This window comes from Chaetodon auriga, chromosome 20 (assembly GCF_051107435.1).
Source record: "Chaetodon auriga isolate fChaAug3 chromosome 20, fChaAug3.hap1, whole genome shotgun sequence".
Classification (NCBI taxonomy): Eukaryota; Metazoa; Chordata; class Actinopteri; order Chaetodontiformes; family Chaetodontidae; genus Chaetodon; species Chaetodon auriga.
In genome coordinates, this window is record NC_135093.1 from 9,096,623 (window position 1) to 9,110,078 (window position 13,456).

General features: G+C 42.1%; 2 protein-coding genes across 4 annotated transcripts; one reads left to right on the forward strand and one right to left on the reverse strand.

Moving 5' to 3' along the window:
* The first annotated feature begins 340 nt into the window (after positions 1-340).
* On the forward strand, positions 341-6,014 carry LOC143338741 (7-methylguanosine phosphate-specific 5'-nucleotidase-like). 2 transcript variants are annotated; one of them, XM_076759355.1, is made up of 10 exons: positions 341-536; positions 1,181-1,255; positions 1,427-1,525; positions 1,942-2,011; positions 2,153-2,199; positions 2,362-2,447; positions 2,701-2,790; positions 3,089-3,251; positions 4,143-4,343; positions 4,439-6,014. In XM_076759355.1, exons 1-10 carry the CDS (start codon positions 534-536, stop codon positions 4,556-4,558), a joined length of 954 nt encoding a protein of 317 aa, XP_076615470.1. In that variant the 5' UTR covers positions 341-533; the 3' UTR covers positions 4,559-6,014. The 2 variants fall into 2 exon arrangements, with proteins under 2 accessions (XP_076615470.1, XP_076615469.1); XM_076759354.1 differs by lacking the exon at positions 341-536 and having other exon boundaries at positions 1,175-1,255.
* Positions 5,975-13,036, reverse strand: fkbp10b (FKBP prolyl isomerase 10b). Of its 2 annotated transcripts, XM_076759351.1 has the most exons (10): positions 12,639-13,036; positions 12,178-12,323; positions 10,181-10,370; positions 9,819-9,964; positions 8,925-9,114; positions 8,686-8,831; positions 8,239-8,428; positions 8,007-8,149; positions 7,387-7,550; positions 5,998-6,280 (listed from the first exon to the last, which is right to left on the reverse strand). In XM_076759351.1, exons 1-10 carry the CDS (start codon positions 12,833-12,835, stop codon positions 6,086-6,088), a joined length of 1,707 nt encoding a protein of 568 aa, XP_076615466.1. In that variant the 5' UTR covers positions 12,836-13,036; the 3' UTR covers positions 5,998-6,085. The 2 variants fall into 2 exon arrangements, with proteins under 2 accessions (XP_076615467.1, XP_076615466.1); XM_076759352.1 differs by lacking the exons at positions 12,178-12,323; positions 12,639-13,036 and having other exon boundaries at positions 5,975-6,280; positions 9,819-10,008; positions 10,181-10,289.
* Positions 13,037-13,456: the final 420 nt, after the last annotated feature.

Here is a 13,456-nt window from a genome sequence, read left to right on the forward strand (position 1 = left end):
GAACTTTATGGAAACTGCGTGGAAATTTACACGAAAAGCCACTGAAATATTGCTGATTGCAGCTTTTTAATTTACTGTGGCTTCTTTATCAGTCATTCTCATCAATGTGATGTAAATATGCTGGATATATGCTCAACTAGCTAAAACGCTAATTAATGTGAATGTGTGATTTTTTTTATTTAAATTCAGTTTTAAGTTAATTCTATGTCTATTACAAGTTATCGTATTATTTATTAATTGAATTTTTTTTATATAATACATTTTTTATGTGATATGATTTGGTACCACAGGGACCTCAGGGAAGTAGGAACAAAAGTGTGTCGGAACTTTTCTGTTTCTTACGTAGGTGAGGGGCAATACTGCGGGTGCAACAAGCCGAGAATGAAAACAAACCAAGCCGCCGGTCGCCCGTACTTTATTTCAATATTATATCGTTTTAGATAAATACAGCACGTCTTTTTAACATGATGTATTTTTGACAGTTGTTCCGAATAGGAGGTTACACCTCGCTGACGTCATTTCTCCGTTTGAAAATGGTGAGTTGTAACGGCCCATGTTACGTAATCACTGCAGGCGTACACAGCAGCAGCTAGCTAGTCCAACGGGCTATGAAAAGTTTAAGTATTTTCAGATTTGGCATGGTAGAACAACGATGTGCAATGTTCTTTACTGCTTTGCTATGCTGTTTTTGTTTTACGATGTTAAAATCCTTCTGAACACGGACATTTAATCCGACTGTGCTGCTTTATCAGGCACTTTTTTGTGTTAAGCTGTACGTTAACTATAGACTAAAGCTTAACGTATGAGCACTGCTGTTTGAAGCCAGTAAATTAGGCCTAATTTAAGGCTTTATGAAGAAAAAAAAAAAAAGCGATATTAATTTCCTTAAAAGAACAACTCAGTTTAAATGCAGGTGAATGTAGATTTATTTTAGTTTTTATCACTGGAAACTTTGTTCTCCATATGTTTACCTGTGAATAAATGCCGTGTTTTTGCATGTCCAGCTGAGTTGGTTAACAGGCCCATCTCAGGGTTTAACTATACCAATTACACTCTGTCTGTTTTACCAAAAGTACCAAATTACCAGGAATGTGCAGGGAAGTCTTTAATTACAGTTAAATAGCAGATCTGTAAAATAAATCATTACCCAAACGAGTTATCCCCTTGGCTTCACATGCAGATATACCACATCCCCTGGATCTACACACCGGTGCGGACTGTCCTGGCAATCTGGCACCAGCTGACTAAGACCGAGGTGAGGAAGCGTTACACAGCGAAGTAAACATAATTCTGAACTGAAAGTGTCCATGCACATGAAAACTGAAACATATTCCAGTGTGAAGCCTCCCAGCTCTCTTCCTTCCCCTGGGACTGTGTCTGGATATGCAGTAAACGAATTAATAACACTAAACTCTCTCTTGCGCAGATCCCAGAGCTGGCCAAGTGCTCAGTGCTGATGAGGGAGCGCAGCAGAGTGGAGGAGACGATCCACGCCATGCAGCGTGCAGGTGCAGGCAGCCTGCAGGTGAGTGGGAGTATATTCTGAAGCTAATGAATGAAATGACACCACAACACAAAGCTTCTCTGCATAGAAGGAGCGAGTGGGGATACTATAGCCAGCAGTTAATCACGCACATGTATATGAACACCAGAGACGATACTCTATGGTAGAGCAGTCCTTTAAAATGTAAGTTTTAGGGACTGAAATTATATTTTCCTCCTGTTCCATGGCCAGAATCTTACAACTCAAAGGAAAGCAGATTGCTGATAATCTGTCCTGTCAGTAGTCCACTTGTTTGTCCATTTGATTTTGATCAATAAACTTGAGAGTTTTGAGCCTTTATGATTGAATATGAAAAACCGAAAGTGCACCCTGCCCCCACAGCTTGAACCAAAGAGCAGTGTGTGTTTGCTCAGTTCTAAATTGTCATTCTTCCTCAGGTAATCTCAGACTTCGATATGACACTGACCAGATTCGCCCACAATGGCAAGAGAGTGCCCACCACGCACAGTAAGCACACGGACAGATAACAGATAACACAGATAACTGCCTCTGTGAAATGATATGTTATCCTTTTGTCCTGTACTGTTGGCGTTTGTGTCTTGTGCTTGTCTGAAACCATTACAAACATGCCTATCTTGCTTTTTGCAGACATCCTGGATAACCGGTTGTTGATCAATGAAGATTGCACGAAAAAGGTAAACATGCTGCAGATGTAAGATCATTAATTAGTGTACTATTTAAAATATAATGGCTAGAAAGAACTATTAGATAAACTCATATCAGCAAGTACATGTTGATACTTCCCTCGCAGGTGGTCTGTAAGTATGTGTTCACTATGTTTTGTTGGTCCACTGTAGATGAGGGAGCTGTTGAACACCTACTATCCCATAGAGATTGACCCCAGCAGGACTGCTGAAGAAAAGCTGCCTTTCATGGTGGAGTGGTAAGAAACAGACAGACTGATGTCCATAATAACCCTTCGTCATACTGTAAAATTAATGTGTTCTTTGACAATGACAAATCACTTGTGATGACTTCTGTCAGTGTTGTTTGGATCAGTTGGACTCAGACATTTCAAGCATATGTCTTCAGTATTTGAAACTGTCAGTGTTTAGAGCTCCAGTTCCTGAAAGGACTATAGAAAGTCAACCAGAGCCGACACAGCTGTTACATTTGTCATGTGCTGCTCTCTGCAGGTGGACTAAAGTCCATGAGCTGCTGATTCAGCAGAGGATCAGGAAGGACATGCTGGCCCAGGCTGTCAAGGACTCCAGCGCTATGCTCAGGTACACACTGTGCTAAAATTTCATATTAACCAAGACCCTCCTTCTCTAAAGAAAACACAATTTGTCCACAACACCTTCAATTGTAGTAAAACATTGTCGAATTTTTGGTAGTTTTTCATGATGCTCAAGGCAGGCAATTGTATCCATATATAAAGCAACATTAAACACTTATTTTTTTAACTTTATTAGATTAATAATACACAACACTGGTTCCAAAAAAGTTGGGATGGTGTGTAAAATGAATAAAGGTGTTTTCTTCTCACATTGTTGTTGCTTCCTGTGCGTGTGATCTCTTCAGGGACGGCTACAAAGTGTTTTTTGACCGCCTGGAGGAGCACCAGGTCCCTCTGTTGATCTTCTCAGCTGGTGTTGGAGACGTCTTGGAGGAGGTGATTCAGCAGAACCACGTCTTTCATCCCAATGTCCACATCATCTCCAACTACATGGACTTTGACCAGACTGTGAGTTTGACCACACCAGGCTTTACAGGGATTTCATACCATGCATGATGTTTAAAAAGTTGAGAAGATCTTCCACTTCTATTTTTTTGCTGCCTCGGTGAAGGTTTCATTGGTTTATTAATACCAGTGAAACCAAAACCATTTCTTTCCATCAGTTTATTGATTTCCAGACATGAAAAACAGTAACAGAATAAAGGAATTACATCAAGCTAGCACGAAGCAAATAAAATAAAAGCAAGCAGTATTACTGGTGTAGTATTTTCCATCATGGGCATCATGTTACTCCTCTTGGCTGTTAATAGTGATCAGAAAGCATAACTTGATGCACTTTTAGTGCAACATTACCATGGATTTTTAAACAAGAACCAACATGATTTTTACTCCAGCAGCTTCAGTCTTTGTATGAGGTTACTGCAGTAGTGGAATGTAACTCAGTACTTATACTCAGGTACAAATTCTGAGCTGCAAACAGGCCAGTTTTCTTGACTTTTTAGAGATTTGTGGCTCTTACAGGACAACGCTGCTGCAAACATATGACCTTATAGAAAATCATGCACTGCAGCAGATTGAACTACTCAACAGTGTATTAAGTTTTTAAAATGAGCTCAACCATAATCATCTTCAGCATTGAAATGTGACATAGACATTACTACAGCAGAAATATTAATGCAAAATATCACATGTAAGAAAACACCGACAGGGACCTTTTTACTGCACAGTGAATACTTTTACTTTATATACTTTAGGTACATTTAGCTGATAATACATACATACAGTACTAACATACTTAAAGATTTTTAATGCAGCACCTTTATTTGAAGTATTTTTACAGTTTGTTATTAGTATTTCTTCCACCACAGTACCTTAACTGAACATTGTCTTGTTAATAAGGGGGTCCTGCGAGCCTTCAAAGGCAAACTGATCCACACCTTCAACAAGAGGGAAGGGGCTCTGTCCCGGGCAGCTGGCCTCCGAGAGCTGCAGGGTCGACCCAACGTGCTGCTGCTGGGAGACTCTTTAGGAGACCTGACCATGGCTGACGGGGTGTCCGAGCACCAGAACATCCTCACCATCGGCTTCCTCAACGACCAGGTCAGACTAATGCACAGTGTTTTCCTGAGATTCCTCATCATCAGCACGTTGAGCCTCAGAACGAGGGTCTTAGCTGTTTCTGTTGTGTCTCTCAGGTGGAGGAGAGAAAAGAGTCGTACGTCAGCTCCTTTGACATCGTTCTGGTGAAGGACGAGACGATGGACGTTCCCAACGCCATCCTCAGATACATTACCTCATCGAGAGACAGCAAGTAATACACACAAGGAAGAAGCGGACACTTTAGGACAACATACACACAGATGGACTTGTTCACTCTGTGATGCATGCTGGACAATCACACATCATCACTTACCTCAAACCAGAGTAAAACTCTTTCTTCTTCTTAATGGAGTCCCCAGGATGTCGTGATAGCACAAGAATAGAATCTACAACCTTGACCAAACTCAGCGAAGGCAGGGATTTATGTCGTCTTGTTTCAAGTGCAGCCACTCAGCAACCTCTTGAAAATGTCAGTGTAAACATTGACAGATTATTTCTAATTTTCTGTCCTCTTCAGGTCAAAGAAAAGTTCTCATTTTTACTATTTTTCATACTAAATTTTACTTCACAGTATGAGGGTGGACTGCATTTACAGATCTTTTGCATAAAGCTCATGTACGAGAAATGTTTCTTGGTCTTCCATGTTCCATGTATTCTACTTCATACTGTCAGTTAACTTGCAGGGTGCAGCAAACTTGACAGTGATGCTACCAGTCTTTAAGCTATTCTAGCTGCTAATACGTGAGTTCATTCCACCTTTTTTTTTTTTTTATACGGTGTAAAGAAACACATTCATGCTAGCAGTCCCAAGATGGGAATATCCAAGCTGGGATGAGTGTGTTTCTGATGAGTGTTTTGTCTTCGCTGAAATGCTGTGAATTAGGACTTAACATTGAGCTAGGTGCTGTCATAATCGATGAACATGGACTTACTTGTAGTGAGCTAACTTGTTAGGTCAAGTTTATTTATCACACATTGATATTTTCTCGCAGGAAAATGATGATGGACTCCTTTAATACTGTTTAAAAAACATGTCTTGGAAGTCATGTGTGACTCTAAAAAATGTGAACTATCCCGTTATTCAACATTTAACATCACCTCTGCATGTTACCAATGTCTTACAATGACGCTAAGGTTGTCATTAGATGGCCGTGATTCACGTTGTACCTTTTAAATTCTTTTTTTTACCAGAAATTCATCAAACCCATGTTAATATTTTCAATCCGTTAAGATTGTATCAACTAAAACCAGCCTGTTTTTCAATCTTAGCACACATGCAGGTGTAGCATGTGTTGAGATCTTCAGATATTTCTGCATTAGATTAAATACTTGCTTTTCAAAATGACTAATACTTTTACTGTGTCACTAATTTGACCCCATTGTTTTCTAGTGTTTTAGAGCAACTTTTTAGTGTAAAAGCTGCTCATCAAAGTTATTGTATAATTTAATTTCTGGTGCAGCAACACATGCCAGGCGTCGAAAATGAAACAACTGTGGTTTTCTTAAAAACATTTTAATGTGACTTTCAGGGACAAAAAAAGGTGCTTGTTTGGTTTTCTGAAATACAAAAATCAAAAACAAACATTCAACACAAAACTCCACAAAAAGACCGTTTGCACTCTTTTCCTGCTCGGTGTGGTACAGAAAGCATTAAACCATGATGGAAAAGTCTCTCATTGCTTGTTTCTTTTTTTAAGGTGTTGGGGTTTTTCCCTGAGAGAGAATGAAAGGATTTGTCCTCCTCACAGCTCCTCATGCCTCACCTCTTCCCTTTCTTTGTCCTCCTGTACCTTCAGTTTGAGTTCCTCGGCCGTGATCACTCCGTCTTTGTTTCGATCCTGGTTCTTGAACATGTCGGCAATAACCTGCTCCACGATCTGTCCAGGCTTTATGCGACCTTTGCCCTCTGCCACCTGCAGCTTGATGAATTCCCCGAACTAAAACGTGTCAAGGATAAAAGAGGGTCACTCACAGGCTGCACCACTGATTTTAAAACCTGTGTCTCTGTTGAAGCGTTAATGAACGTGTATCATCAAAGTGATCTTTGAGGGTAAAAGACAATTATTTCTCTGCATGTTCAGTCTTGTGTCGCTGCAGTCTTTGTGGTAATCCCACAGCTTTCAACTCGAATTTAACTGACTGCTGTCCTGACTTTTACATAAAAATAACTAGAGCGCTTATTCGGACATAAAAATTTCATCAAATTAATGTAAAGAGGTTCATTTCCTGGCTTTTCTTAAGCTTTCAATCGCATCATATGACCTTGATCAGTAGATTGATTTTGTGCCTTTCTGAGCATTTTAAGGACATCTTGTGAATATTGGCTTCCTTACTTTGCTCAGAAATGGACATTTAAAAGTCTGCAGCACATTTCCATGACAGCCGAGCAACTGTCTGCTGAAGATCAAGAGATATGATTGAAAGCACCAGGATCAGCCACGAAATGGGCCTTGAGGGGAGATTATTTACTCATCTGGTATTTCTGAGGAATAGTGACACAACCAACAGTGTCGTTCCTGATGAAACCACCAGATGGTGCCAACATACGAGTTTTCAAATCCCAGTGGGTTTCATGATAGGATTGATCAGTGATTTTACTCTATTTTAATTCTATGGTTTTATTTTACTTCGATTTAGAGGGAAATACTGCACTTTTTACTTCACTACCTTTCTGGGTGCAGTGTACTTGAAAGTTTGCAGATTGTGATTTTAGTTAAACCTTAACTAACAACAAAATTCTACTTTTTGACATGAAAACGTCAATAATAGATAACATGGTGGTAATTGAGTATTTTTTACATGGTGGTATGGCTATTTTTACTCCACTACTTATTAAAAGTAACAAAAAGCATGAACTTAAGCAGTCAACGTGTGGGATCCAGAATATTTAAGTTACACTAAAAGACGTCAGGTGACCGTGTGTGGAGAGATTTGACAAATTCAGTGCAATAAAGCTGTTCTACCTGCTTCTTGAATAATAAATATGCTTGGGGTCCATCATCTGCCCTGTGAGACGATGCAGGTGGTGGTCACAGTAACGTACCTCCTCCAGCGGCACCTCGTTGTTCTTGTTGGTGTCCAGGGCTTCGAACAGGTTTTCAGGACTTTCCTGGAGCCACACGAAGAGGTAGCCGGGCGGAACCCCCTTCTCAAGCCTCAGCAGTTCAATGTCAAAGACCAGCACGGCACTGCTCGGCACACCAGTGGCTGACGGATGGAAAGCAACAAAAACACTGAGTATTCACCCTGTGGTATTTGTGAAGAGTTCACCTCTGCATATGCAGGACTACTTGTTTAGTTATTGTCTGGAACAGGTGTAGCTTGAATCTACATGTTTTAAGTCATAGCTACAAGTTTTTAGTGTTTACCTTTCGCATTATTGTTTTCAGTTTTAAATTATCACTGATTTTTTAAACCGAAAGACCAAAATGAAGTATAGCTCAGGACTTTAAGAAGCCTGTCAGGGTCCAAAATAAACTAAACTGGTCTTCCTCATACGTTCCTCATGCGGGCAATTAGGTCTGAAAATCTTCTCATGAAAGTCTGACAACATTAACTTCAAACACCTAAAAACTGGTTCTGATGTTTTACACGCAGCCTAATAAACATCATTAATCAGATGAATTATCTGTGTGTTCAGTGCGGTGATCTTTCAGGTCTCACCTCCTTTCTCTCCGTGGCCGAGGTGAGGCGGCACCGTCACCACCCTCCTCTCTCCCACACACATGCCTCGCAAGCCCTCGTCCAGCCCGTCGATCACCTTGTCCGACCCCAGCACCGCATCCTGAACGTGCTCGTAGTCGTGTCTGAGGACGAGGTTGATCCGACAGATTACGGCGGGAATTCATTTATATTGATCTAAAATAAATATGCAGGGTCTGGGGGGGGGACTCACGAGGAGAAGAGCGGCGTGCCGTCCACCAGGGTGCAGTTGTAGTGGTAGTGGACGAGGTCGTTCACCTCGGTGGTCTCATTGCACGCCTCGGGTTTGTGGGTGATCTGGACGCCAATTGTGTCGTTGGGGTTGTGGAAGTCGATGACGTGAATGTCGAACACCAGCACGGTTGACGGGGGGATGACGTCACCTGGACGGACCACATGGTGATGACTCGCAGTGTCAGGAAACGGTTCGCTCATATTCAGATACGACACTAATATTTACTGAATAATAAAAATAACATTAAAATCCCATCACATTTTTGAAAGATTGTTTTCAGTCTGTATGAAATATCTATTTGGTTCGACCCAAAATCTGAAAATGAACAATGAAGCAACAGTCATGACTAAATCAATTCAGACAGACATCTTACTGCGCGCTGCAGGAGAAGCTACTGTCACTGACCTGCTCCTTGCTCTCCATACGCCAGGTGTGGAGGGATGGTGACCCTCCTCCTCTCCCCACTGCAGACCCCCAGCAGGGCCTGGTCCATGCCCGCGATCACATACCCCATCCCGATGTAGGTGTTGTACGTGCTATTCCTCTGGTAGCTGTAGGAGTAGATGAGAACAGTTTACCTTCAGTTATTAGTATTAGACTGAAGCGATGGGTATGAACCCTAAATGACTTCGACCTGAGCTCACCTGGTGTCAAAGGTGACTCCGTTCAGGAAGGTGCCGTTGTAGTGGTACCGGATGTAATCCCCAGCCACAGTCCTGCGTGTGCACGACTCAGGCACCACCTGCTCGTCAATGGTGACGTTGTCCTTCGGGTTATGAATGTCCACCAACAGGACATCAAACACCAGCGTCGCCTGGGAGGGAATCTCTGTACCTGGAGAGCAGAGGGCGGGTGGAGAGTTTCAACCTTCACACCTCCCGACATCCAGCGACAGAAGCGGCGTTTTAGAAACAGGGGAGTTTTATTTTGGTAGTTTGGGGAAAGCAGGAAGTTCAACACTATAAATGTATGTTCTATCTCTACATGAATGACTTATGGGATTATTTATCTCATCTTTAGCCTTGGCCTGCAATCCTGAAATGGTTTACTCTATTTTCTACCTTAAAGGTGTTTTGTGGAGTTTTCTTGTAAACAAACAAAGGTTGTGTTTACATTCTCAGTTTCTCACCAGAACACACTGTATACATCCCAGAGGCCTCACAAACATGATGAATGCATTTCCTCCCTCATTAATCATGTGCAAAGCTGTTTACATGATGTTAAATTGTGCATTATTTACATTCATGTTTACTTACACATGCGTCCTCGTGTAAACAGACGGGGACCCACTCCTAAAAACACTGCTGTATAGCGATAGCAGCTTGTAATGGCAGGCTAGGGGAGCTTTAAGTGCTATGAAGACATGTATATCATTTTATTGATAGGGTGCGATTTGGGGGATTTGTCTGCTGACTCCTTGTCTTTATAACATTATTAATTCCTCTGCGCTCTAATCCCCTGTTGTTTGGAGGGTTAGGCTGTGAAACAAGAACACAAAGTCATCATTTACTCTCTCCTCCGCTGTCATTTGTACTTGCCTGATCCTTTTTCTCCGTAAGCTTTGAAGGGTGGGATGACAATATGTCTGATCTCTCCCACACACATGCCCAGCAGGCCCTCATCCATGCCCTTGATCAGCCAGCCCTCGCCCACTAAGGTGTCCTGGGTCTGCTTCCTGGTGTAACTACGTAGGGCTCATACAAGCGCAAAGTCAAACACACAACACACCTGGATGACAGTACAGACACAAAAGACACGTATTCGCATAAGGCTTTGTGGCAGAGCGTCAGATAAGGATGAGACTGTGGGGGTCTTGCTAATCACTTTGTATATTGTTAGAGCACTTTAAACAGGAAACCATTCCCCCAAAACGCCAACAGTCACACAAGTGTGAAATCACCTGGAGTCGAAGACGCTGCCGTCGAGCAGAGTGCCGTTGAAATGATAGCGCACGAAGTCAGTGCGCATCACAGAGCGCTTGCAGTCTTTGGGAGTGCTGATGGTTTTAGTGACAACCAGGTCGGCTGTGTTCCACAGATCCAGCAGGTGGACGTCAAATACCAGGGTGGTGTCTGGAGGAACCACATCGCCTGTAAACATGATCAGATGAAGGTTAGGATGCACGTAAACAGTAAAGACATCAGCATTAAAGGTGCAGTGTGTAGAATTTAGGAGCATTTATTGGCAGAAATGTATTATAACAATTATTATTCCACTGTCCAATAATTACTGCTTTTGTTTGGTTGTTTTTGTGAAAAAAATGTCTAAGTTACATGTGAAAATGTTGCTTTCCTCCCCCTGCTGCTCTGATCTCCCCCCTCTCTCTCACTCCTCTATTTATTCAGTGAATTAAGGGTGTATCTCAACTTAACCAGAGTTAGCGGTGATTGTTGGAACAGCGACTGATGAACCAGGAAGGTTTTTGGTGAGTTTTATTGTGTTTCTGCCGAGTTTGAATGAAGTGGGTTTTATGATGATAAAATTACTGTTTCTATAAATGGAGCCTGGTGAGTTTGGCGAGAGCGGCAGCTTGTGGTTAAACAAAAACGATCTTAGTCTCAAACAAAAAATTATCCTCTCCATAATGTTGTCAGACATTTATAACAATCTGAGCCTGACAGTGGCAAAAACAAACGCTTTCAGTGGATGAACACTGACGGTACGCAAACACCAGGAGGGATTACATTGCAGCCCGTTTCGAGGCTGCTGGCTGCAGCTTCTCACTCAATACTGGACCAACTTCAAAACACTGGTGTCCCCATTTTCACTTTCACATGAAAATGTAGGAAAATAAGGTCCATAAGAACATGTAATGGTAAAGGTAGCTGACGGGAATTTCTCCCATTTGTTGGAGACATCGAAACCTTGCAGGACGTGTGGATCCAGACCATAACCCTGATGCATCGCCACAAAGTTTCAGCTGCATTTAAAATGCAATTTGATCATTGAAGCATGTGATTATCATTTAAAATGGCTCTTGAAATATACACATTTGGGGGGAGGGGGCAATGTTTAACCTTATATATTAAAATGTGCACAGTTTTGACAGTTTTCTGAACGTTTTATTACTTTTAGAGGTGAGTTTAAACTTTCATTCAGGGAAATTTGCCTTTTAGGAACATCCCTAAAACCTGTGAGACTAATTGGTCTTGTTCTTTGCATTCCAGTGCTAATCAGCAAATGCTAGCATGCTAAAATAAGATGATGAACATGGAAAACATTATACCTGCTTAGCAACAGCATGTTAGCATGCCAGTGATAGCATTTAGTGAAAAGCACGACTGTGCATGGCTGCAAAAACTTTGTCATCTTGTTGGTATTTACTGATTATATCTCATGGACCTCAACACTTGCACACGCTATGAAGAGTCTGTCTTTTCTATGTAAAGCACTTTGAGCTGCAACTCCTGTATGAAAGGTGCTATACAAATAAAGTTTATTATTATTATTATTATTATTATTATTATTATTATTATTATTATTAAAAGTCTCCCAAATAGTGGAGAAGATGGGGGTCCAGGGGCAAAAACATCTGCTATCTGGAACTCCGCCATGACCCAGGTGTGATGTTTGCCTGCAGTTCGTGATCATTTTCAATAGATGCAAATGCGTTTAAGGGTCTGCGCCATGTAAGCGTAATATCAACTGAGATATAAACTGAAACTACATTTTGACACAGAGCTCCTGAGAAGGACATGTAATAAGACATTTTGTAGTGTGCACATGAACAAATCTGTGATTAAACACCGTGGAGCCTTCAGGGCCCCTGAGGGTCGGGGGGCCAACCTGAAATCTGTCTCTGAACATTTAAAAAAATCATCATCATCATTATTTAAACCTGCTGCACAGCTCCGACCTCCCTGTAGTGCAGAGGCAGATTATGTCATTTTGATTTACCTGCACCGGTGCTTCCGTAGGCCAGGTGAGGCGGGACGGTGATGGTTCTGCGCTCATTCACACACATGCCCTGCAGCCCTTTATCAATGCCAGCGATGAGCCGGCCCTCCCCGAGCAGGCCCACTTTGGCGTCTCCTCTCTGATGGCTGTGAGGGAGGTTCACAAAGGCAAAGGAAATGTCAGCAGTAAGTTAACTTAAAGAGGATGGAAACTCTGGAGAAAAGACTAAATCTTTAGTGCATGCATGTAGATACTCATTAATATTCTTTTCCACATCTAATTTTGTAGATATCTTTTTTCACTCCTCTGACACGACACCGCTGCTGCTGCTGCTGCTGCTGCTGCTTAACCAAACATCGCATCGGATTGAATGGCCACTGCAGCATAATTACAGACTTTGCACTCAGAGTGAGAAAACTAAAATGAATGCATTCAAGACTTTCAGCTGCAGATGAACTCACCTCGAGTCAAATGTCTTCCCGTCGACAAATGTGGCGTTGTAGTGATAGCGAACATAATCCCCTGTTTTCGATTCTCTGGAGCAGACTTTGGGGATGAAGTATCTGTCCACGACTACATCTCCAAGCACGGGACTGGGATTACACTCCATACAAGACCACGTAGTGAGAAGGAAAAGGGCAACGTAGCGGGAAAACATCTTCACAGATTTACGTCAGATAATTTACATGTACTCAAGACAAAAAAAAACATATGAACAAATAATAACACTTGGCACAAAATTGATCAGTTTGAGACCGCTTCACGCGGAGGGCCGAGGCTGTAAATGTGGAGCAGGGCAGCGGTGTCTGGCTGCTGTAAACGTGGACAATCTCCAGGTTGGTGTGCAGAGTTTTAACACAAGGAAGGAATGTCGTGTTTGGGTGGGAGGCTCCTCTGTCAAGCTCACCACAGCACTGTAGAAAAGGAAAGAGCAGTACTTCCTCAAAAAATAAAAGACGATCCCAATGGAAGGAAGGTTTTGTGGCTGGAAGGAGAAATTAACCATTTCCTCTTTTTTATTTTGAAAGCACCATCGTCCATTGTTCTGTTCGGCTTGACTCTTCGGCACCGCTGTATACAGCTGCGGGGCGCAGAGAGATCCGCCTCTCTGGATGAGCCTCTCAGCCGTAAAGTGGCCTGAGAGCCCCCAAAGTTTCAGTTTTTCATTAATGCCGTGAAAGTCAGCGGTAGAGGCGATCTGAAGAAGAGATGAAACGTTCCAAGTGGATCAGGATGTCTGGTGTAATCTGGCATCTGAGACAATACATAAATACGATAC

Bases quoted from the DNA above. Each gene is read 5' to 3' on its own strand.
- LOC143338741 (XM_076759354.1), top strand. From the start codon at position 1,175: ATGCAGATATACCACATCCCCTGGATCTACACACCGGTGCGGACTGTC. The intron at 2,200-2,361 runs GTAAACATGCTG...GGTCCACTGTAG, and splicing joins ATGAAGATTGCACGAAAAAG to ATGAGGGAGCTGTTGAACAC. The intron at 2,448-2,700 runs GTAAGAAACAGA...TGCTCTCTGCAG, and splicing joins CTGCCTTTCATGGTGGAGTG to GTGGACTAAAGTCCATGAGC.
- fkbp10b (XM_076759351.1), bottom strand. From the start codon at position 12,835: ATGTTTTCCCGCTACGTTGCCCTTTTCCTTCTCACTACGTGGTCTTGT. The intron at 8,832-8,924 runs GTGAGCTCAGGT...CTACTCCTACAG, and splicing joins GGAGTCACCTTTGACACCAG to CTACCAGAGGAATAGCACGT. The intron at 8,150-8,238 runs GTGAGTCCCCCC...CCTCGTCCTCAG, and splicing joins GGCACGCCGCTCTTCTCCTC to ACACGACTACGAGCACGTTC.